This window comes from Ranitomeya variabilis, chromosome 4 (assembly GCF_051348905.1).
Source record: "Ranitomeya variabilis isolate aRanVar5 chromosome 4, aRanVar5.hap1, whole genome shotgun sequence".
Classification (NCBI taxonomy): Eukaryota; Metazoa; Chordata; class Amphibia; order Anura; family Dendrobatidae; genus Ranitomeya; species Ranitomeya variabilis.
Genome location: NC_135235.1, coordinates 675,518,595 through 675,542,674, shown reverse-complemented (window position 1 = coordinate 675,542,674; position 24,080 = coordinate 675,518,595). Strand labels below are relative to the sequence as shown.

Below are 24,080 nucleotides of genomic sequence, written 5' to 3'. Positions count from 1 at the left end.
AGACTACAGTGTGAGGAAAATGGCAGCAATGGGTGTTATATACACTCGATGACGCTATGCGGCTGGTCAATCACAGTAATGCCAGTAGCCAACATGGCTAGAGAATTACAATGACTGACAGGCAATCCTGGCATGTCTAGGGGCTAAAAATCAGGAGCCAAGTATGCGGAGCAGGGAATCGAGCCTGGCGAGCGAGTAGTCGAATATTCGATCAAGTGTCGATCACACTCACCCATCACTAATGAGAACACATCACACCACGGATCATTAATCACACAGGAGAAAATACACAATGAGGGGAGAACGGCCGAGTGTGAAAGTGACAGAGCCGGAAAAGAGGGGAGACGGCGACAGGAATCATCACTGGGAAACACTACAGATTGTATCAGTGACTGCACCGACCGCAAGGGAGAGCAACAGGAAGGAAAATGGCCGAGTGTGACCAGCGGCCAATCCTGATAGAGAATAACGGGGCTCCAGCACCTACCTCCACCTGCAGAGCCGCACTCCACATATATGGCTGCTCTGTGCGCACAGGACCTGTGATGAGGTCACAGGAGGGGAGGAGTCAGGGGTCACATGATCAGGGGCCTCAGTGTATGCAGGACTCTGCTGTGCTGGTTGTCATGGTGCTGGATGAGGGGAAGTTTATGTGTGAGGTCAGGAGGGGTTTACAGTGTGGATGTAGCAGAGCCGTGTGTGTACGAGGTGTACGGAGCAGAGCCGTGTGTGTACGAGGTGTACGGAGCGGAGCTGTGTGTGTACGAGGTGTACGGAGCGGAGCCGTGTGTGTACGAGGTGTACGGAGCGGAGCCGCGTGTGTACGAGGTGTACAGAGCGGAGCCATGTGTGTACGAGGTGTACGGAGCAGAGTCGTGTGTGTACGAGGTGTACAGAGCGGAGCCATGTGTGTACGAGGTGTACGGAGCAGAGCCGTGTGTGTACGAGGTGTACGGAGAAGAGCCGTGTGTACGAGGTGTACAGAGCAGAGCCGTGTGTGTACGAGGTGTACGGAGCAGAGTCGTGTGTGTACGAGGTGTACAGAGCAGAGCCGTGTGTGTACGAGGTGTACGGAGCAGAGCCGTGTGTGTACGAGGTGTACGAAGCAGAGCCTTGTGTGTACGAGGTGTACGGAGCAGAGCCATGTGTGTACGAGGTGTACGGAGCAGAGCCGTGTGTGTACGAGGTGTACGGAGCAGAGCCGTGTGTGTACGAGGTGTACGGAGCAGAGCCGCATGTGTACGAGGTGTACGGAGCGGAGCCGTGTGTATGGAGCAGAGCAATGTGTGTACGAGGTGTACGGAGCAGAGCCGTGTGTGTACGAGGTGTACGGAGCAGAGCCGTGTGTGTACGAGGTGTACGGAGCAGAGCCGCATGTGTACCAGGTGTACGGAGCAGAGCCGTGTGTGTACGAGGTGTATGGAGCGGAGCCGTGTGTGTACGAGGTGTACGGAGCAGAGCCGCATGTGTACCAGGTGTACGGAGCAGAGCCGTGTGTGTACGAGGTGTACGGAGCGGAGCCATGTGTATTAAAAAGTCAGTTTCATGGTACTATGCAAACGTTTTAGGAAGTGTAGAAAATAATGATGCACTCTCAAGAATTAAAGTGTTGTGTGTTTATTTTTCTGAATTAACAAAATGAAGAGATGCAACAAAGTTATTTAGAGGTGAACATCTTACAGCCTTTTTCTTACTTTCATAGTGTTTATTAAATTCAACCAGACACAAGTTTGCCTGACAAATGGACCAAAGAAAGTTGTAATGAACAGTGCCTACCAAAGGACGGTGTCATTCCAATGTACAACTCAAACAGTCTTGTAAAAATCAAGATTTTGTTGGCTGAAAAATAAAAAATATGTGGCCCTTGGAAGAAGGCAAGAGCAAAACGAAAATAAAAAAAACAACAACAAGTCCTTAAGGTGTTGAGGTAGAAACAAACAAACTGCAAAGGATAGAAGGATCGGAAATGTGTAGAACATTAATTGACGGTCTTTTTTATTAAATAAAAATACTTCATGTGAGACAACTGCGATACATTCCAAAATAAAACACAACAGAACAAAACATAAGAACAAAACTCCAATCAGACGACAAAAAATGACACAAATCACAAAGAAATAAACCAGAAATGGAAACAAAATGGAGATAGTTCATGACCTACAAATCAGGGACAAGAAAGAAAAATTCAAATAAAATTAAAAAAAAACTAAAAGGCAAAAAACAACAACAAACTACCCATAAGTACATGAATACCCCCGTCAAATAATAACAGTATAAAATCATGTAAGACCCCTGGCCCAGCTTCATTCATACTACTATATACAACCCCAAACTACATCCACACCGTCCTATATACAATATATGCAATATAAACACATTACGCTAAACCGAATATTATACAACACCGCAAACAGAGCAAATACCTACTGGTCCCACTGCCTTACCTTCCAGCCAGCACCTTACACCACCACATTCACCCTACAACAAACCTACCTACAATACAGGATACAAAAATGTTTCTTTTTTTAATTTGTAAATTTTCAGGCCAGATCAGTCTCTTATCACTGCCACTGAACCCCCCTTCCCCCCACCCAACCTAACTAAGACCCTCTATTATACACAATATATACAATACACTATATACATAAACCAACATTACAGAACACAACCTACATACCACCCAGGGCTCAAGTTCGATGCCTGCAAAACTTCTATTTCAGGGAACAGAAATACATAGCAAAAATCTAGGATATAGGAGTACTAACGGACTAAGGCACCCTGAAGGAGAAATCCCTCCAGAGATGGGCCGCCCTCTGGGCATCCAGTCTTTCGAACTCCAGAGAACGCACATTCACCAGGGTGTAGAACATTAATTGAAAAGAACCCAACAGAGGTATAAATCAGAAAACTTAATTAAATGAATAAAAAAAAAAATGTAGCGAAAATACAAGTATTACATAACTGGTAATGTGTTTTTTTTTAATGAGGCATGAAGGCACCACGAGTGGGGGGATCTGCCCTTCAAGGACAGGAAACCTTCAAGATAAAAGGGGCGGCTCCTCTCTCCGCATCAGTTGATTTAACCCCTTAATCCCATATGACGTACTATCCCGTCGAGGTGGAGTGGGCCTTAATTCCCACCGACGGGTTAGTACGTCATAGCGATCGGCCGCGCTCACGGGGGGAGCACGGCCGATTGCGGCCGGGCATCAGCTGCCTATCGCAGCTGACATCCAGCACTATGTGCCAGGAGCGGTCACGGACCGCCCCCGGCACATTAACCCCCGGCACACTGCGATCAAACATGATCGCAGTGTACCGGCGGTAGAGGGAAGCATCGCGCAGGGAGGGGGCTCCCTGCGTGCTTCCCTGAGACGATCGGTACAAGGCGATGTACTCACCTTGTACCGAGCGTCTCCTCCCTGCAGTCCCCGGATCCAAAATGGCCGCGGGGCTGCATCCGGGTCCTGCAGGGAGTATTTCCGGGTGCCGTGCAGGCGCTGGTAAGCCTGCACGGCTGTATGTCAGATCGCCGATCTGACAGAGTGCTGTGCAAACTGTCAGATTGGCGATCTGTGATGTCCCCCCCCGGGACAAAGTAAAAAAGTAAAAAAAAAAAATTCCACGTGTAAAAAAAAAAATAAAAAAAAAATCCTAAATAAAGAAGAAAAAAAAAAAATTATTCCCATAAATACATTTCTTTCATTGTTTTCTGAAAAAAAAAAACAATAAAAGTACACATATTTAGTATCGCCGCGTCCGTAACGACCCAACCTATAACTGTCCCACTAGTTAACCCCTTCAGTGAATACCGTAAGAAAAAAAAAACGAGCGAAAAAACAACGCTTTATTATCATACCGCCGAACAAAAAGTAGAAAAACACGCGATCAAAAAAACGGATATAAATAACCATGGTACCGCTGAAAACGTCATCTTGTCCCGCAAAAAACGAGCCACCATATAGCATCATAGCCAAAAAAATAAAAAAAGTTATAGTCCTCAGAATAAAGCGATGCCAAAATAATTATTTGTTCTATAAAATTGTTTTTATCGTATAAAAGCGCCAAAACATAACAAAATGATATAAATGAGGTATCGCTGTAATCGTACTGACCCGACGAATAAAACTGCTTTATCAATTTTACAAAACGTGGAACGGTATAAACGCCTCCCCCAAAAGAAATTAATGAATAGCTGGTTTTTGGTCATTCTGCCTCACAAAAATCGGAATAAAAAGTGATCAAAAACTGCCACGTGTCCGAAAATGTTACCAATAAAAACGTCAACTCGTCCCGCAAAAAACAAGACCTCACATGACTCTGTGAACCAAAATATGGAAAAATTAAAGGTCTCAAAATGTGGAGACGCAAAAACTTTTTTGCTATAAAAAGCGTCTTTTAGTGTGTGACGGCTGCCAATCATAAAAATCTGATATATATAAAACGCTATAAAAGTAAATCAAACCCCCCTTCATCACCCCCTTAGTTAGGGAAAAATAATAAAATTAAAAAAATGTATTTATTTCCATTTTCCCATTAGGGCTAGGGTTAGGGCTAGGGTTAGGGCTAGGTTTAGGGTTAGGGCTAGGGTTGGAGCTAAAGTTAGGGTTAGGGTTGGGGCTAAAGTTAGGGTTGGGGCTAAAGTTAGGGTTTGGATTACATTTACGGTTGGGATTAGGATTAGGGGTGTGTCAGGGTTAGGGGTGTGGTTAGGCTTACAGTTGGGATTAGGGTTTGGGGTGTGCATGGATTAGGGTTTCAGGTAGAATTGGGGAGTTTCCACTGTTCAGGCACATCAGGGGCTCTCCAAACGCGACATGGCGTCCGATCTCAATTCCAGCCAATTCTGCACTGAAAAAGTAAAACAGTGCTCCCTCACTTCCGAGCTCTCCCGTGCGCCCAAACAGGGGTTTACCCCAACATATGGGGTATCAGCGTACTCGGGACAAATTGGACAACAACTTTTGGGGTCCAAGTTCTCTTGTTATCCTTGGGAAAATAAAAATTTGGAGGGCTAAAAATCATTTTTGTGGGAAAAAAAGGATTTTTTATTTTCACGGCTCTGCGTTGTAAACTGTAGTGAAACACTTGGGGGTTCAAAGTTCTCACAACACATCTAGATAAGTTCCTTGGAAGATCTAGTTTCCAATATGGGGTCACTTGTGGGGGGTTTGTACTGTTTGGGTACATCAGGGGCTCTGCAAATGCAACGTGACACCTGCAAACCAATCCATCTAAGTCTGCATTCCAAATGGCGCTCCTTCCCTTCCGAGCTCTGCCATGCGCCCAAACAGTGGTTCCCCCCCACATATGGGGTATCAGTGTACAAATTGGACAACAACTTTTGGGGTCCAATTTATCCTGTTACCCTTGTGAAAATACAAAACTGGGGGCTAAAAAATCATTTGTGTGAAAAAAAAAAGAATTTTTATTTTCACGGCTCTGTATTATAAACTGTAGTGAAACACTTGGGGGTTTAAAGTTCTCACAACATATCTAGATAAGTTCCTTGGGAGGTCTAGTTTCCAATATGGGGTCACTTGTGGGGGGTTTGTACTGTTTGGGTACATCAGGGGCTCTGCAAATGCAACGTGACACCTGCAGACCAATCCATCTAAGTCTGCATTCCAAATGGCGCTCCTTTTCTTCCGAGCTCTGCAATGCGCCCAAACAGTGGTTCCCCCCCACATATGGGGCATCAGCGTACTCAGGACAAATTGCACAACAACTTTTGGGGTCCAATTTATCATGTTACCCTTGTGAAAATACAAAACTGGGGGCTAAAAAAGAATTTTTGTGAAAAAAAAAAGAATTTTTATTTTCACAGCTCTGCGTTATAAACTGTAGTGAAACACTTGGGGGGGTTCAAAGCTCTCAAATCACATCTATAAAAGTTCCTTAGGGGGTCTACTTTCCAAAATGGTGTCACTTGTGGGGGGTTTTAATGTTTAGGCACATCAGGGGCTCTCCAAACGCAACATGGCGTCCCATCTTAATTCCAGTCAATTTTGCATTGAAAAGTAAAATGGCGCTCCTTCCCTTCCGAGCTCTGCTATGCGCCCAAACAGTGGTTTACCCCCACATATGGGGTATCGTCGTACTCAGGACACATTGCATAACAACTTTTGTGGTCTAATTTCTTCTCTTACCCTTGGGAAAATAAAAAATTGGGGGCGAAAAGATCATTTTTGTGAAAAAATATGATTTTTTATTTTACGGCTCTGCATTATAAACTTCTGTGAAGCACTTGTTGGGTCAAAGTGCTCACCACACATCTAGATAAGTTCCTTAAGGGGTCTACTTTCCAAAATGGTGTCACTTGTGTGGGGTTTCAATGTTTAGGCACATCAGGGGCTCTCCAAATGCAACATGGCATCCCATCTCAATTCCAGTCAATTTTGCAGTGAAAAGTTAAATGGCACTCCTTCCCTTCCGAGCTCTGCCATACGCCCAAACAATGGTTTACACCCATATATGGGGTATCAGCATAATCAGGACAAATTGTCCAACAACTTTTGGGGTCCATTTTCTCCTGTTACCCTTGGTAAAATAAAACATTGGAGCTGAAATAAATTTTGTGGGAAAAAAAGTTAAATGTTCATTTTTATTTAAACATTCCAAAAATTCCTGTGAAACACCTGAAGGGTTAATAAACTTCTTGAATGTAGTTTTGAGCACCTTGAGGAGTGCAGTTTTTAGAATGGTGTCACACTTGGGTATTTTCTATCATATAGACCCAGGGCCGGACTGGGACTAAAATTCAGCCCTGGCATTTGAAGTCACACAGGCCCACTTGTCGCATGGTGACTGTATAATATCTTTGTACACTTGTAGGCTACAAGAAGTGAGGAGAGTGTAACACGACTATATAACATATAATTACAGCTGTATCCAGCATTACAGCTCAGTCCCCATAGAATGTAATACAGCACAGCCCCCATAGACTGTAATACAGCACAGCCCCCATAGAATGTAATACAGCACAGCCCCCATAGAATGTAATACAGCACAGCCCCCATAGAATGTAATGCAGCACAGCCCCCATAGAATGTAATACAGCACAGCCCCCATAGAATGTAATGCAGCCAGCCCCCATAGAATGTAATACAGCACAGCCCCCATAGAATGTAATGCAGCACAGCCCCCATAGAATGTAATACAGCACAGCCCCCATAGAATGTAATGCAGCCAGCCCCCATAGAATGTAATACAGCACAGCCCCCATAGAATGTAATGCAGCCAGCCCCATAGAATGTAATACAGAACAGCCCCATAGAATTTAATGCAGCACAGCCCCCATAGAATGTAATGCAGCCAGCCCCATAGAATGTAATGCAGCCAGCCCCATAGAATGTAATGCAGCACAGCCCCCATAGAATGTAATGCAGCACAGCCCCATAGAATATAATGCAGCACAGCCCCATACAATATAATGCAGCACAGCCACCATACAATGTAATGCAGCCAGCCCCATAGAATATAATGCAGCACAGGCCCATGGAATGGAATGCAGCCAGCCCCCATAGAATGTAATGCAGGCAGCCACCATACAATATAATGCAGCACAGCCCCCATAGAATGTAATGCAGGCAGCCCCCATAGAATGTAATGCAGCACAGCCCCATAGAATGTAATGCAGCACAGCCCCATAGAATATAATGCAGCACAGGCCCATAGAATGGAATGCAGCCAGCCCCATAGAATATAATGCAGCACAGGCCCATGGAATGGAATGCAGCCAGCCCCATAGAATATAATGCAGCACAGGCCCATGGAATGGAATGCAGCCAGCCCCATAGAATATAATGCAGCACAGGCCCATGTAATGGAATGCAGCCAGCCCCATAGAATATAATGCAGCACAGGCCCATGTAATGGAATGCAGCCAGCCCCATAGAATATAATGCAGCACAGGCCCATGGAATGTAATGCAAGCAGACACCATACAATATAATGCAGCACAGCCCCCATAGAATGTAATGCAGGCAGGCAGCCCCCATAGAATGTAATGCAGGCAGGCAGCCCCATAGAATGTATTGCAGGCAGGCAGCCCCCATAGAATGTAATGCAGGCAGGCAGCCCCCATAGAATGTAATGCAGGCAGGCAGCCCCCCATAGAATGTAATGCAGGCAGGCAGCCCCCCATAGAATGTAATGCAGGCAGGCAGCCCCCCATAGAATGTAATGCAGGCAGGCAGCCCCCCATAGAATGTAATGCAGGCAGGCAGCCCCCATAGAAAGTAATGCAGGCAGGCAGCCCCCATAGAAAGTAATGCAGGCAGGCAGCCCCCATAGAATGTAATGCAGGCAGGCAGCCCCCATAGAAAGTAATGCAGGCAGGCAGCCCCCATAGAAAGTAATGCAGGCAGGCAGCCCCCATAGAATGTAATGCAGGCAGGCAGCCCCCATAGAATGTAATGCAGGCAGGCAGCCCCCATAGAAAGTAATGCCGGCAGGCAGCCCCCATAGAATGTAATGCAGGCAGGCAGCCCCCATAGAATGTAATGCAGGTAGGCAGCCCCCATAGAATGTAATGCAGGCAGGCAGCCCCCATAGAAAGTAATGCAGGCAGGCAGCCCCCATAGAAAGTAATGCAGGCAGGCAGCCCCCATAGAAAGTAATGCAGGCAGGCAGCCCCCATAGAAAGTAATGCAGGCAGGCAGCCCCCCCCAATAGCTCCACAATCCAGTCATCACTCATTGATAAAAAAAACCAAACACTCTACTCACCTCTCTCCTCGTGTCCCGCGCTGCTCTGGCTCTGGTCTCAGCAGTCGCAGTCTGCCCGCCCGGTCACACAGCGGGTGTCAGCGGCAGGTGTCAGCGGCAGGCAGAGCGGGGAATGATGGGAGAGGGGGCGTCAGCAGACGCTCTCTCCTCCATCATTGCATTCAACTGTACCGGCGTCTATGACGCCGGTATAGTTGAATGCGGGGCCGGGAGTGTGCCGCGACAGCGTGGGGAGTGTGCCGACAGCGGCACATTCGAGCGGCCCACTACTGCCACCGGCCCTTCTGGCATTTGCCAGAACTGCCCTATGGCCAGTCTGGCCCTGTATAGACCCCTCAAAATGACTTCAAATGAGATGTGGTCCCTAAAAAAAAATGGTGTTGTAAAAATGAGAAATTTCTGGTCAACTTTTAACCCTTATAACTCCCTAACAAAAAAAAATGTTGGTTCCAAAATTGTGCTGATGTAAAGTAGACATGTGGGAAATGTTACTTATTAAGTATTTTGCGTGACATATCTCTGTAACATAAGGGCATAAAAATTCAAAGTTGGAAAATTGCGAAATTTTCAAAATGTTCGCCAAATTTCCATTTTTTTCACAAATAAACGCAAGTTATATCGAATAAATTTTTCCACTATCATGAAGTACAATATCTCATGAGAAAACAGTGTCAGAATCGCCCAGATCCTTTAAAGCGTTCCAGAGTTATAACCTCATAAAGGGACAGTGGTCAGAATTATAAAAATTGGCCCGGTCATTAACGTGCAAACCACCCTTGGGGGTGAAGGGGTTAATTTTCTAGTTAATATTGTTGTTGGATTATCTTGAAATTATGAAGTGTTAACAGCAGGGTTAAATGATAACCATTATTAAATAGCTTCATATTCATTTAACCCCTTAACGACCGCCGATAAGCCTTTTAACGGCGGCCACTAAGGGTACTTAAACCACAGCGCCGTTAATTAACGGCGCTGTGGAAAAAGTGAATAGCGCCCCCAGAGTCGGATTTTCTCTGGGGTCTCAGTTGCCGAGGGTAGCCGAGACCCCAGAGAACATGATTCGGGGGGTTTTTACCGAACCCCGAGTTGCGATCGCCGGTAATTAACCGTTTACCGGCGGTCGCAACAAAAAAAAAACGCGATTTGCCTTTTAATTTCTCTGTCCTCCGATGTGATCGCACATCGGAGGACAGAGAAATAGGGTCCCCGATAGCCCCCCAATACTCACCTATCTCCCCCGGTGCTCCTCGTGGCCCGGTCATTAACGTGCAAACCACCCTCGGGGCTTAAGAGGTTAAAGAGCACGAGTGGAACTCTGCAGATTAGTGTACACATAAATAATACATCCTTTATAATTCTAATTACCAAAACCTGAGGGAGTGTATAATACTAATAATGCACCCAACTAATGACGTGATCAAAAGGGTGGGAATATAAGGGTGCCGTCATGTCTCATGAAAAAACACATTACCAGGTATGTAATACCCGTGTTTTTTCATCATACATGACGGCACCACGAGAGTTACAGAGATTTGTATTCTCTTTAGGGAGGGATCACTGCTTGTAACTCTTCTCTCAAATGTGAGATCAGAGGTAGCAGATAGGTCTAACCTATAAGACCGGGATCACACATACGCAAGATACGGCCGAGTCTCGCAGGTGAAAACCCAGCTCTGGAGCCGGCACTCTGGAGCGGAACATGCAGCTCCATGTATCGCTGTGCGGCTGCGCGCTCTGCTCCGGAGTGCCGGCGCCAGAGCTGGGTTTTCACCTGCGAGACTCGGCCGTATCTCGTGTATGTGTGATCCCGGCCTGTTTAAAAAATGTAGACGGATAGGACCAGGTGGCCGCCTTACAGATTTGGTCGATGGTAGCATCTGCTCTCTCCGCCCAAGATGTCACCATGGCTCTTGTGGAGTGGGCTTTTAGACCCTGTGGAACAGCCCTGCCTGCACTACTATACGCTAGAATAGTGGCCTCTCTCACCCATCTAGCGATAGTTTGTTTTGAGGCTTTAAGGCCTTTCCTTGACCACTGGAATGAAACAAATAAAGCCCTCTGTCTCTTCCAGGATTTTGTCACATCTGAATACTGCAAGATACATCTCCTGACATCTAGGCAATAGAGCCTCTCCTCTTTTTTCTTGCTAGGGTTAGGACAAAAAGAGGGTAGGGTTATTTCCTGAGCCCTATGAAATCTTGACACCACCTTGGGGAGATATGCTGGATCTAATTTTAATACAACTCTATCGTTCATAATTTGCATGTAGGGAGGGTCTGCTGATAACGCGTGTAAATCCCCAACCCTACGGGCCGATGTAAGTGCCACTATCAAGGTTGTTTTTAATGTTAGTATCTTATCTGACGTTGTATTTAATGGCTCAAAGGGGCTTTCTGTCTAAGCCGTCAAGACTAAATTTAGATCCCATGTTGGAGGAGTAGGGGATGGGACAGAGTCCCACTACAGGCTCGGATAAACCTAGTCACCCACCTATTGCTTGCCAGGTCATAGTTAAATAATGCTGCTAAAGCTGAAATGTGAACTTTGAGGGTACTAACAGCTAATCCCAAATCTAAACCCTTTTGCAGGAACTCCAGTATTGCCACTATCGGGACCTCCCCTTCCCATATTGGCCCCGAGATAGACAAGAATTTTTTCCATATCCTCCCATAAATCCTGGTAGTGATTGGTTTTCTGCTACTAAGAAGGGTGGATATTATACCAGCTGAGAACCCCTCTTTTTCTAACAACGACTTTTCAAATTCCAGCTGTGAAATGCAGCCCGGAATTCTGAGGGTGGATGATGGGACCCTGTGTTAGAAGGTCCCTGTCTTCTGGGAGTACCCATGGGTCCGTCACTGACATCACTCTTGGGGCTCATTTCCACATGCGAGAAACACGTCCGTGTCTCGCATGTGGAAACCAAGCTCTGGCGCCGGCACTCCAGAGCGGAGCGAGCGGCCGCATAGGAAAACATGGAGCTGCACGCTCCGCTCCAAAGTGCCGGCGCCAGAGCTTGGTTTCCACATGCGAGACACGGACATGTTTCTCGCATGTGGAAATGAGCCCTTTGCCAGTAAAACCATGGCCTTTTTGGCCAAAAGGGAGCTATTACAATCACCCTGGCCTTGTCCTCTCTGAACTTCTTCAGAACTGCTGGTATCAGACATATCGGTGGGAAGGCATACAAGAGTCCTGATGTCCATTCTATCCTGAAGGCGTCTACTGCTAGCAGCCTGTCTGCTGGGTTTAGGGAACAGAACTTCTGAACCTTCTTGTTGGCTTTTGAGGCAAAGAGGTCTACACTGGGTCTTCCCCACATCTGTACTATCTGTTGAAAAATGGGCTTTTTTAGGGACCATTCTCCTTGCCTTAAGTGGTTCCTGCTTAGAAAGTCTGCCTTCAGGTTGTCTACACCTCGGATATGCAGGGCCAATAATGAGAGGAAATGCTGATGCGGAGAGAAGAGCCGCCCTTTTATCTTGAAGGTTTCCTGTCCTTGAAGGGCGGATCCCATCTCTCCGAGGTGCCGTCATGCATGATAGAAAAAATAAGCCAATTGTGATGTTTGTAGCTACTTGCAATAAACAGGACACATGAAAACTAAACAAATAGTAAAGTATAAAATTAAAATGTTAATTTATTAGGTTTAGGATTTGATATTTACCCTTTTTAATTTTGCTATAAGACGCACTATAAAATGGGGGTAAGTCTTATAGTCCAAATATAGCTTACCGAGGGGAGAAAGAGCAGCGGCGATGGTGGAGCGTGGGTCACTGGATGCAGGGTCACTGCTGCTGGAAGCCGGTGGCGGCGATAGAAATGGAGAAATGCTGCAGACCCTGGGCTGGAAGGAGTGTTGGCGGTGTGGCAGGAGTGGAGTCTCCACTCTGCGCATGGATTTTCTGGTGTTGGGCTTCAGGAAAATACCTGTTGGAAGCAGCGCATGAACATGCTGGGATTTCGGCTCAATCTGTGCAAGCGCCACCTCCGGCAGCCCTTCTTCCTGAAGCCCACAGAAAATCATAGCACTTTGCTCTGGCTCACCACCAACATGCCTCCTTCCAGTCCATGGCCCACAGCCTTGCACCGCCGGGACACCCAACAGCATCATCCCACTTCTGCCATTGCCACCTTCCTGCGGCAAGGACTCTGGCTCTTGTTACCCAGCTCTACCGCTGAAGCCCCCACCTCCCGTAAGCTACCATAAAGTCAGCCTATAAGAAGTCCCCATTTTAATAAAAACTAAAATTTTCTCTCATTTTTCTCCAAAAAATTCAGGGTGCATCTTATAGTCCGCAAAGTACGGTAAAATGTGTTGATCATAGAACAAATAGCACTGGAGGTCAGATAAAGACTAAAACTATTAGGCTGGAGTCACACGAACTGTACAAAAAAAATCAGTCCGAGTCTCCGTGCCGAGAGTCGCATGAGTGTAATGCAAGTGTCATGCGAGTACAATCCGATTTTTCACACCTAGCATCCGATTTACATCTGAGTGCAGTTTGATTGCCACACGCAATATTTAGATAGAGTAAAAGCCGGCAATTCATCTGCCACTTACAGTAAAATCACAGAGTGACAGGATAGAATAGATATATACACATATAGAATACATAGATATATAGATGTCAGTGACACACACGTATATATATATATATATATATATATATATATATATGTTACATAGATAGAAGAAAAGCCACCGTGTAATGTAAAATCACAGCAAGAGCCGACATGATTGAAGAGATGGATTACATACAGTAAATGCACATAGAATAGGTAGTTATTCAGATGTCAGTGACAAATACAATTAGTACAGTATGTGTGCAGCTTACTGTACCTGTATTTAATTAATAAAAGATTTTTTTTCTGAATAAAATGGCGTGGGCTCCCGCGTAATCTTCTTAACCAGCATAGGGAAGGCCGACAGCTGGGGGCCGCTGATTATAGCCTGGAAACAGAGTAATACCCATGGAACTTCCCAGGATATTAAGATCAGCTCACATCTGTATACTTAGACTTTACTGGCTACTAAAATGGGGGACCCTAAAAAAAATATGACATAGGGTTCCCCTATAATTAATAACCAGCAAAGCTATGCAGACAGCTGCGGGCTGATATTAATAGCCTAGGACGGGGCCATGCATACTGCCCCCCCCCCAGGGCTAAAACATCAGCTCTCAGCCTCCCCAGAAAAGGAGCATCTCTAAGAAGTGCCAGTTCTGGTACTTAGCCTCGCTCTCCCCACATAACCTGTAGTGGTGGCAAGTGGGGTGATGGTTGGTTGATGTCACCTTTGTATTATCAGGTGTCTGCGCAGATCTTATGCATAAGTGGGGAAAATCGGACTCTCTTGCCTGTGATTGTGGAGCTGACCGTCAAACAATTAAGCACATTGTCGGGGAATGCCCACTCAGATCTTATAATGGTAACAAGAAGGATTTCTATACTGGAAATGACAATGTTATTGCATACATAGAAATCCTCGATATACGACTCTGATTTCTGTTCCTTTTTTGTTTTCAATCACTGTTTATTGTTTGTTATTTATTCTTATATGATGTTAAAATATATGTTCATACGATTAAATAAATTAACATATCATGTGACATCAAGCCCTGAGGTTAGTAATTGAAAGGCGTCAATAAGACTCCCCCATTACTAACCCCATAGTAAGATCGCATAAAAACACAAAAAACGCAGACACCCAGAAAAAAGTCCTTTAATTGAAAGAATGACACCATTTTTTAATAAATCTTAATTAAACCATACGACCTCGCCAATTTCACCAACACTATTGTCTCCTGCAAAAGTTAAAAGAACAAACAACAATATTACTCACTTTTCCGCAGAGAAGATGATAATGCATTTGTCCCACAACGGGTCCAGCTCTGCTACATCTAGATGACAGGCTGCATGATGCAATCATACAGCCTGTCATCCAGAAGAGACACTGAACAGCATTTGCTCAGTGTCTCCCTGTGAACTCCTATTACCTGTCTGATAGCACCGCGAGCATGAGAAAGTTCTCCTGCTCATAGTACCATCAGAGAGGTCCTGGGAGTTCACAGCCAATGAACTCACTTTACCTACCCGACGTCAGCGCGAGTGCAGTGGGAAATCTATCTTTCCATGTAATTCACATATATATATATATATATATATATATATATATATATATATATATATATATATATATATATATATATAAATTAACACATGTGGAATTATACACTTAACAAAAATGTGTGAAAAAAATGAAAATGTCTTATATTCTAGGTTCTTCACAGTAGCCACCTTTTGCTTCGATGACTGCTTTGCACATTCTTGGCATTCTCTTGATGAGCTTCAAGAGGTAGTCACCAGAAGTGGTCTTCCAACAATCTTGAAGGAGTTCCCAGAGATGCTTAGCACTTGTTGGCCCTTTTGCCTTCACTCTGCAGTCCAGCTCACCCCAAACCATCTCGATTGGGTTCAGGTCTGGTGACTGTGGAGGTCAGGTCATCTGGCGTAGCACCCCATCACTCTCCTTCTTGGTCAAATAGCCCTTACACAGCCTGGAGGTGTGTTTGGGGTCATTGTCCTGTTGAAAAATAAATGATGGACCAATTAAACGCAAAGCGGATGGAATAGCATGCCGCTGCAAGATGCTGTGGTATCCATGCTGGTTCAGTATGCCTTCAATTTTGAATAAATCCCCAACAGTGTCACCAGCAAAGCCCACCCACACCATCACACCTCCTCCTCCATGCTTCATGGTGGGAACCAGGCATGTAGAATCCATCCGTTCACCTTTTCTGCGTCGCACAAAGACACGGTGGTTGGAACCAAAGATCTCAAATTTGGACTCTTCAGACCAAAGCACAGATTTCCACTGGTCTAATGTCCATTCCTTGTGTTCTTTAGCCCCAACAGTCTCTTCTGCTTGTTACCTGTCCTTAGCAGTGGTTTCCTAGCAGCTATTTTGCCATGAAGGCCTGCTGCACAGTATCCTCTTGTTGTAGAAATGTGTCTGCTGCTAGAACTCTGTGTGGCATTGACCTGGTCTCTAATCTGAGCTGCTGTTAACCTGTGATTTCTGAGACTGGTGACTCGGATAAACTTATTCTCAGAAGCAGAGGTGACTCTTGGTCTTCCTTTCCTGGGGCGGTCCTCATGTGAGCCAGTTTCTTTGTAGCGCTTGATGATTTTTGCAACTGCACTTGGGGACACTTTCAAAGTTTTCCCAATTTTTCGGACTGACTGACCTTCATTTCTTAAAGTAATGATGGCCACTCGTTTTTCTTTACTTAGCTGCTTTTTTCTTGCCATAATACAAATTCTAACAGTCTATTCTGTAGGACTATCAGCTGTGTATCCACCAGACTTCTGCTCAACACAACAGATGGTCCCAACCCGATTTATAAGGCAAGAAATCCCACTTATTAAACCTGACAGGGCACACCTGTGAAGGGAAAACCATTTCCGGTGACTACCTCTTGAAGCTCATCAAGAGAATGCCAAGAGTGTGCAAAGCAGCCATCAAAGCAAAAGGTGGCTACTTTGAAGAACCTAGAATATAAGACATATTTTCAGTTGTTTCACGCTTTTGTGTTAAGTATATAATTCCACATGTGTTAATTCATAGTTTTGATGCCGTCAGTGTGAATTTACAATTTTCATGGTCATGAAAATACAGAAAATTCTTTAAATGAGAAGGTGTGTCCAAACTTTTGGTCTGTACTGTATGTGTGTGTCACTAACATCTATATATTCTATGTGTATATATCTATTCTATTCTAACCTGTCACTCTGTGATTTTACTGTATGCGGCAGATGAATTGCCAGCTTTTCAAAAGACATCAGTGCGTAAAAATCGGACAGCACTCGCAAGGTTTGAGTGCTGTGCGATATTTTTCTTGCACTCATAGGCTTGCACTGGCGAGTCTAGGCCAAGTATCGGTGCCAATCGCAGCATGCACGTCAAATACACCTGAGAAAAAAAAGCTGATGTGAACTGCCCATCAGATTAACACTGGGTCGAGTGCTATGCAATGTTTTCTCACATAGCACCTGGCCGTATTCTAGTTAGGGCTGTCCCACACGTCCAGATAATTCCGGTACCGGAATAAATCGGTACCGGAGTTATCCGTGTCCGTGTGCCTGGGAACTCACGGAGGCCATACGTGCGGCACACGTGTGCCGCCCGTATGGCGAGTGGGTACCACACGGAGCGTGTGGTACCCACTCTGCATGGTGCTGAAGCTGCGATTCATATCTTCCCTGCAGCAGCGTTTGCTGCAGAGAAAATATGAAGAATAGTGTTTAAAATAAAGATCCATGTGTCCAAACCTGTGCGCCCCCCCCGTGCTACCTGTGCGCCCCCCCCGCTGGTCAGAAAATACTTACCCGCTCCCTCGCTGCTTCCTGGTCTGGCCGCGGCTTCTCCTGCATGCAGTCACGTGGGGCCGATCATTTACAGTCATGAATATGTGGCTCCACCTCCCATAGGGGCGGAGCCGACTATTCATGATTGTAAATGATCGGCCCCACGTGACCGCATACAGTAGGAGGCGCGGCCAGACCAGGAAGCAGCGAGGGAGCGGGTAAGTATTTTCTGACCAGCGGGGGGGCGCACAGGGGGTGGGGGGGCGGCGGACACCTAAATCTTTATTTTTAACACTATTCTTCATATTTTCTCTACAGCAAACGCTGCTGCAGGGAAGATATGAATCGCGGCTTCAGCACCATGTGGGGGGGACAGCGCTTACTGCAGCGCTGTCTCCTGCACGCACACGGACCCCAGATGGAGAATGTCCGTGTGAGGTCCGTGTTTTACGCGGACCCATTGACTCTATTGGGTCCGTGTAATACGTGCGCTCCCACGAACACTGACATGTCTCCGTGTTTGGCACACGGAGACACGGTCCGCAAAAAATCAATGACATCTGAACAGATGCATTGATTTTTATGGGTCTACGTGTGTCAGTGTCTCTGGTACGTGAGGAAACTGTCACCTCACGTACCGGAATCACTGACGTGTGAAACCGGCCTTAGTGTGACTCCGGCCTTTGGATGTCTCTCTGATGTTAACCATTTCATTACAGATCATTTTAAAAAAAAGCACCCAAAACATTTATTTAAAAAGAAAAAAAAAGTTATTTATGAGGTCTTTGATTTCTAAGAAGTGATTTCTCTGATGTTTATTCCTATATGATTTTTTAGAACAAAATTTCCCACATTCAGAACAAGTATATGGCTTCCCTGTAATGTGTAGCAACCCGTAATTTTTTAAGCAAAATATTTTCTACAATCTGAGCACGAAAATGTCTTCTACCCTGTGTGACTTCTTTGATTTACCCCATTGTAAACATCAAAACAGTTTCTTTCTTGTGTGAATTCTCTTATGTCTTAAAAAAACTGATGGCTGACTAAAACATTTCCCACATTCTGAACATAGAAAAGGCCTCTCCCCTGTGTGACTTCTCTGATGTGCGATAAGATTTGATTTCTCTGCATAACATTTTCCACATTCTGAACATGAAAAAGGCTTCACCCCTGTGTGACTTCTCTGATGTGCAACAAAACTTGATTTCTGTGTAAAATATTTTCCACATTCTGCACATGAATAAGGATACTCCCCTGTGTGAACTCTTTGATGTTCAACAAGATTTGGTTTCAACTTATAACATTTACCACATTCTGAGCATGAATACGGCTTCTCCCCTGTGTGACTTTTTTGATGCCTAACCAAACCAGATCTCTGGCTAAAACATTTCCCACATTCAGAACATGAATATGGCTTCTCTCCTGTGTGAACTCTCTGGTGTATCACAAGATGTGATTTCAGGGTAAAACACTTCCCACATTCTGTGCATGAAAATGGCCTCTCCCCTGTGTGACTTTTTTGATGTGCCACTAAACCTGCCTTCTCTTTAAAATATTTACCACACTGTGAACATTCAAATGGTTTCTCTCCTGTGTGAAGTCTGCGATGTCTATTAAGATCTGATTTCTGTCTAAAACATTTCCCGCATTCTGTACATACATAAGGCTTCTCTCCTGTGTGAATTCTTTGATGCTGAACAAAATATCCTTTCTGCCTAAAACATTTCCCACATTCTGAGCATGAATATGGCTTCTCCCCTGTGTGAATTTGCTGATGTATAACAAGTTTGTATCTATCTTTGAAGCATTTACCACATTCTGAACATGAGTATGGCCTAATTCCTGTATAAACTCTTTGATTTTGCTTCACAATCTGCGATGAAGATAGGACCAACTGAACAGGATAAGATGATAGTTCTTTGGTGTGAAGTGTTGAGCTCTCATACGGGATAATGGCATGCTCTCCATATGTATTATATTTGATTCCTTGATCACTTTCTTTAATATCTGAAGATATTAGATGTCCTTCTTGGTTCCGAGCGTAGTCATCTGCTAAAAGTAAACTAATTTTTATTAATGTTTAAATCATATTACCTTGAAATTATATATATTTTTGTTAAAACAATTTCTATAAATAAGTTTTCGATAAGAATTGCAGGTTATTAAGCCAGGTGTCTATTTATTAATGGATAAAGGCAGCTGAGACAGATCACAATTTAACAGACAAAAGTTTCTGTCTTCTGCATTTAATTCAACTTCCTAAAAAATGACAATCTGCCATCATCAACCCTTCCTAGTAAATTACTCAGTAGAAAATCATAAAAGTCACCTATAGATCAGTGATATTGAGTAGTATTTGTCTGTTTCACACGCTCCCAGACAGCCACACTTTAGCACAAAGCAAGGAATGGTAGTATGGTCAGGTAGAAAGAGGCCATGGTTTTAAATGGAATCTGTCAGCGGTTTTTGCTATGCAATCTGACAGCAGAATCAGAATGAAGTAGGGACAGAGACCCCGATTCCAATGATGTATCACTTAGTTTACTAGGTGCAATAGTTATGACAGAGTTAGTTTTCTTTGCTGCTCATCTACCTGAGCTCAGTTGTTGAGCTGTGGATAACGCCACCCAGATACGTGTACCATGTATATTGAGAAAGAGCTACTAATCATTGGGTTTGACTACCAGGCACAAGGTCAGTTGCCCTGTAGTGATGATATCTTGACACAGAAATAAACAGGCCACAAGCAAGTCATAAGACATTGTGCAGTTAGAACATGAGGCAGCAGTCCACAACCACATCAAGAAACAGTAGTTCACACTAAGCTAAGGAGGCTAATCGAAATCAAGCCACATAGCCAAAGGCTAAATCATGCCATCAGGCTAAAAGCTAACTCAAGCTAGGAAGCCGAACGCTGACCCAGGGCCCAAAGAAAAAGGCTAAACTAAGCATCCATCCAAGTGAATGTTAGCACCAGAGGGGCCCAATATACCTAGTGCAATCCCTACTAGGGACTGTTTCAAAACATCTCTAAGGGTGTTCCATCATTCACTACTGTACAAAGCTCAGCATATGGTGAAGAAATAAACTTCAGTCACATATAAAAATGTTATGTCCATCTTCCAGTTGTATTTTACATGTATTACCACTGATAAACAGAATTACATATTCAAATCATATTTAATATGTAGTTTGGCTCAAGGAGAAAAAAAATATACAGTAAAATAAGAACCAACAGACTACAAAGTGAATGAGAAGAATCTGCATTTAGTGATTACTACTCACCTGGGCGGTTATCTGTAGGAATCTCCTCTTTACACCACTCTCCACCCCTCACATATGTCTCTGTAGTATTAATATGGGTTATATTTTCACCCTGAAAGAAACATTGTAGAAGTCACAGACAGATGGAGAAGTCACATCTATGATCAGCTCTAATCCTGCCATCTCCACCATTCTCATTACACAAGTATAAAACATATAATACTGGTGGATAAAACAAGACTGAGCACAAAACCTGCACAGCCGTCTACACATCATAGGGGAGATCTCATGACACCTTCTCTCCATCTACCTGATGATCCTGAGGAACATTGGGATCTTCTTGTTTACAGTCATGTGGAAGAAGAGGATGGGGACATCTCTCTGGTGTTGTCCTCTTACTGGATAGATCTGGAGAAAACACAAAGAGGGACTGAATTCATTCTTTACATACAGATAATTATACTCCGTATGTATTTAGTCCTGTCTATTACCTGGTGATGTGAGGGGCTGGGGAACGTCCATCATGACGTCTTTGTAAACATCTTTGTGTCCTTCTAAATACTCCCACTCCTCCATGGAGAAATAAACAGCGACATCCTGACACCTTATAGGAACCTGACACATACAATGATACCGTCATCCCCCCAATCCCTTCATAGAATTATTGTATAATGTCCCAGCAGTATCACCTCTCCAGTCAGCAGCTCAATCATCTTGTAGGTGAGTTCTAGGATCTTCTGGTCATTGATGTCCTCATATATCAGGGGGTGAGATGGAGGCCCCTTGATTGGGCTCAGGGGTCTTCCCCATCCCTCAGACACAGGGTCCTGACAGCGCTCACTAGAGGTCTTCTTCACTACTGTGTAATCCTGATTATGGAGAGACACATTAATACATCTAACTACAGACATTTCCAGAGTCCTCACCTCTCCAGTTCTGTCCATCTGTTATTCCCATTGATAAGAATGATGTAATGTGACATCATCAGAATCTCTCACCTCTCCAGTAAGCCGGAAGAGGATCTCTAGGGTGAGATGTAATATCCTCTCCGCCATCTTGTCCCGGTCTCTATCCATCCTTGACAGGTCAGAACATTTTTTCAAACCTAAATGGAAAGAAAAATTCAAAAATTAGTTGGTGTGAAACACATATGACATAAAATATACTATCACTATAGCTGTGATATTGGTATAGAGCAATAATGAGGCTGAGCTCTTTATACATCTAGAGTTTATACAGAGTATACGTCCTCTCTTTTGGGATTATATGCGAGTCATAAATAAATTTAGATATTTTTCAGCTGTTACAATATATATATCTCAATGTAAAAAATGAAAAGTAAAATTTTCTCTTTTTAATCAAAAAGTTCACTGCTCTCCTAAAATACCAAAAATATTTTTAAAATAATTATTTTTTTTAACCCCTTCCCGACCCATGACGCCACGTAGGCGTCATGAAAACCCGTGCCAATCCGACCCATGACGCCTATGTGGCGTCATGGAATGATCGCGTCCCTGCAGATCGGGTGAAAGGGTTAACTCCAATTTCACCCGATCTGCAGGGACAGGGGGAGTGGTACTTCAGCCCAGGGGGGGGTGGCTTCACCCCCCCGTGGCTACGATCGCTCTGATTGGCTGTTGAAAGTGAAACTGCCAATCAGAGCGATTTGTAATATTTCACCTGAAAAACTGGTGAAATATTACAATCCAGCCATGGCCGATGCTGCAATATCATCGGCCATGGCTGGAAACCCTGATGTGAGCCCCCCCACCCCACCCCACCGATCGCCCCCCCAAGCCACCGATCTGTCCCGTAGTCCCCTCCGTCCTGTGCTCCGCTCCCCCGTCCTCCTGTCCGCTCCCCCGTGCTCCTATGCCACCCCCTGTGCTCCGACGCCCCCCCCGTGCCCCGATCTCCCCCCCCTTATACTTACCGAGGCTCCCGGTGCCCGTCCGTCTTCTCCATGGGCGCCGCCATCTTCCAAAATGGCGGGCGCATGCGCAGTGCGCCCGCCGAATCTGCTGGCCGGCAGATTCGTTACAATTACATTTTGATCGCTGTGATAGGTTCTAGGGGTAGGGGTAGGGTTAGGGGTAGGGTTAGGGCATGTGCACACAGTGCGGATTTGGCTGCGGATCCGCAGCGGATTGGCCGCGGATCCGCAGCGGATTGGCCGCTGCGAATTCGTAGCAGTTTTCCATGAGGTTTACAGTACCATGTAAACCTATGGAAAACCAAATCCGCTGTGCCCATGGTGCGGAAAATTCCGTGCGGAAACGCTGCGTTGTATTTTCCGCAGCATGTCAATTCTTGGTGCGAATTCCGCAGCGTTTTACACCTGTTCCTCAATAGGAATCCGCAGGTGAAATCCGCACAAAAAAACACTGGAAATCCGCTGTAAATCCGCAGGTAAAACGCAGTGCCTTTTACCTGCAGATTTTTCAAAAATCATGCAGAAAAATCTCACACGAATCCGCAACGTGGGCACATAGCCTTAGGGTTAGGGTTGGAATTAGAGTTAGGGTTGGAATTAGGGCTAGGGTTGGAAATAGGGTTAAGATTAGGCTTGTGGTTAGGGTTACGGATAGGGTTAGGGGTGTGTTGGGGTTACAGTTGTGGTTAGGGTTGGGATTAGGGTTAGGGTTGGGATTAGGGTTAGGGTTGGGATTAGGGTTACGGCTGTGATGGGGTTAGGGTTGTGGCTAGGGGTGTGTTGGGGTTAGGGTTGTGATTAGGGTTATGGCTACAGTTGGGATTAGGGTTAGGGGTGTTTTGGGGTTAGCGTTGAAATTAGAATTGAGGGGTTTCCACTGTTTAGGCACATCAGGGGTCTACAAACGCAACATGGCACCACCATTGATTCCAGCCAATCTTGCGTTCAAAAAGTCAAATGGTGCTCCCTCCCTTCCAAGCCCCGACGTGCGCCCAAACAGTGGTTTACCCCCACATTTGGGGTACCAGCGTACTCAGGACAAACTGGGCAACAACTGTTGGGGTCCAATTTCTCCTGTTACCCTTGCAAAAATAAAAAATTACTTGCTAAAACATAATTTTTGAGGAAAGAACAATTATTTTTTATTTTCACGGCTCTGCGTTATAAACTTGTGAAACACTTGGGGGTTAAAAGTGCTCACCACACATCTAGATAAGTTCCTTGGGGTGTCTAGTTTCCAAAATGGGGTCACTTGTGGGGTGTTTCTACTGTTTAGGCACATCAGGGGCTCTGCAAATGCAACATGACGCCCGCAGACCATTCCATCAAAGTCTGCATTTCAAATGTCACTACTTCCCTTCCGAGTCCTGACGTGCGCCCAAACAGTGGTTTACCCCCACATATAAGGTATCAGCGTACTCAGGAGAAACTGGACAACAACTTTTGGGGTCAAATTTCTCCTGTTACCCTTGGGAAAATAAAAAATTGTGGGCTAAAAAATAATTTTTGAGAAAAGAAAAATTATTTTTTATTTTCATGGCTCTGCGTTATAAACTTCTGTGAAGCACTTGGGAGTTCAAAGTGCTCACCACACATCTAGATTAGTTCCTTGGGAGGTCTAGTTTCCAAAATGGGGTCACTTGTGGGGGAGCTCCAATGTTTAGGCACACAAGGGCTCTCCAAACGTGACATGGTGACCGCTAATGATTGGAGCTAATTTTCCATTCAAAAAGCCAAATGGCGTGCCTTACCTTCCGAGCCCTGCCGTGCGCCCAAACAGTGGT

General features: G+C 44.9%; 2 protein-coding genes across 8 annotated transcripts in view; both read right to left on the bottom strand.

Annotated features, from left to right (window-relative positions):
- Positions 1–509, bottom strand: part of LOC143766306 (uncharacterized) — a 152,497-nt gene extending 151,988 nt beyond the window's left edge. Inside the window, exon 1 of the mRNA XM_077253886.1 lies at positions 488–509. The gene's annotated coding sequence lies outside the window, so the exon portion shown is untranslated. The remainder of the gene's footprint in view (positions 1–487) is intronic.
- LOC143766305 (uncharacterized) overlaps positions 1–24,080 on the bottom strand; it is a 272,862-nt gene that overhangs the window by 72,697 nt on the left and 176,085 nt on the right. Inside the window, exons 2-7 of one of the 7 annotated variants that reach the window (XM_077253884.1) lie at positions 21,362–21,468; positions 21,053–21,232; positions 20,855–20,978; positions 20,674–20,771; positions 20,385–20,475; positions 17,678–19,151 (exon numbers count right to left, since the gene is read on the bottom strand). The exons of 3 other annotated variants lie outside the window; for them this stretch is intronic. In XM_077253884.1, the coding sequence (XP_077109999.1) occupies positions 18,085–19,151; positions 20,385–20,475; positions 20,674–20,771; positions 20,855–20,978; positions 21,053–21,232; positions 21,362–21,439 (1,638 nt within the window). In that variant the 5' untranslated portion in view covers positions 21,440–21,468 and the 3' untranslated portion in view covers positions 17,678–18,084. Of the gene's footprint in view, positions 1–17,677; positions 19,152–20,384; positions 20,476–20,673; positions 20,772–20,854; positions 20,979–21,052; positions 21,233–21,361; positions 21,469–24,080 lie in introns of those variants that run through there. 3 more of the 7 variants (XM_077253885.1, XM_077253877.1, XM_077253878.1) reach the window with 3 other exon arrangements.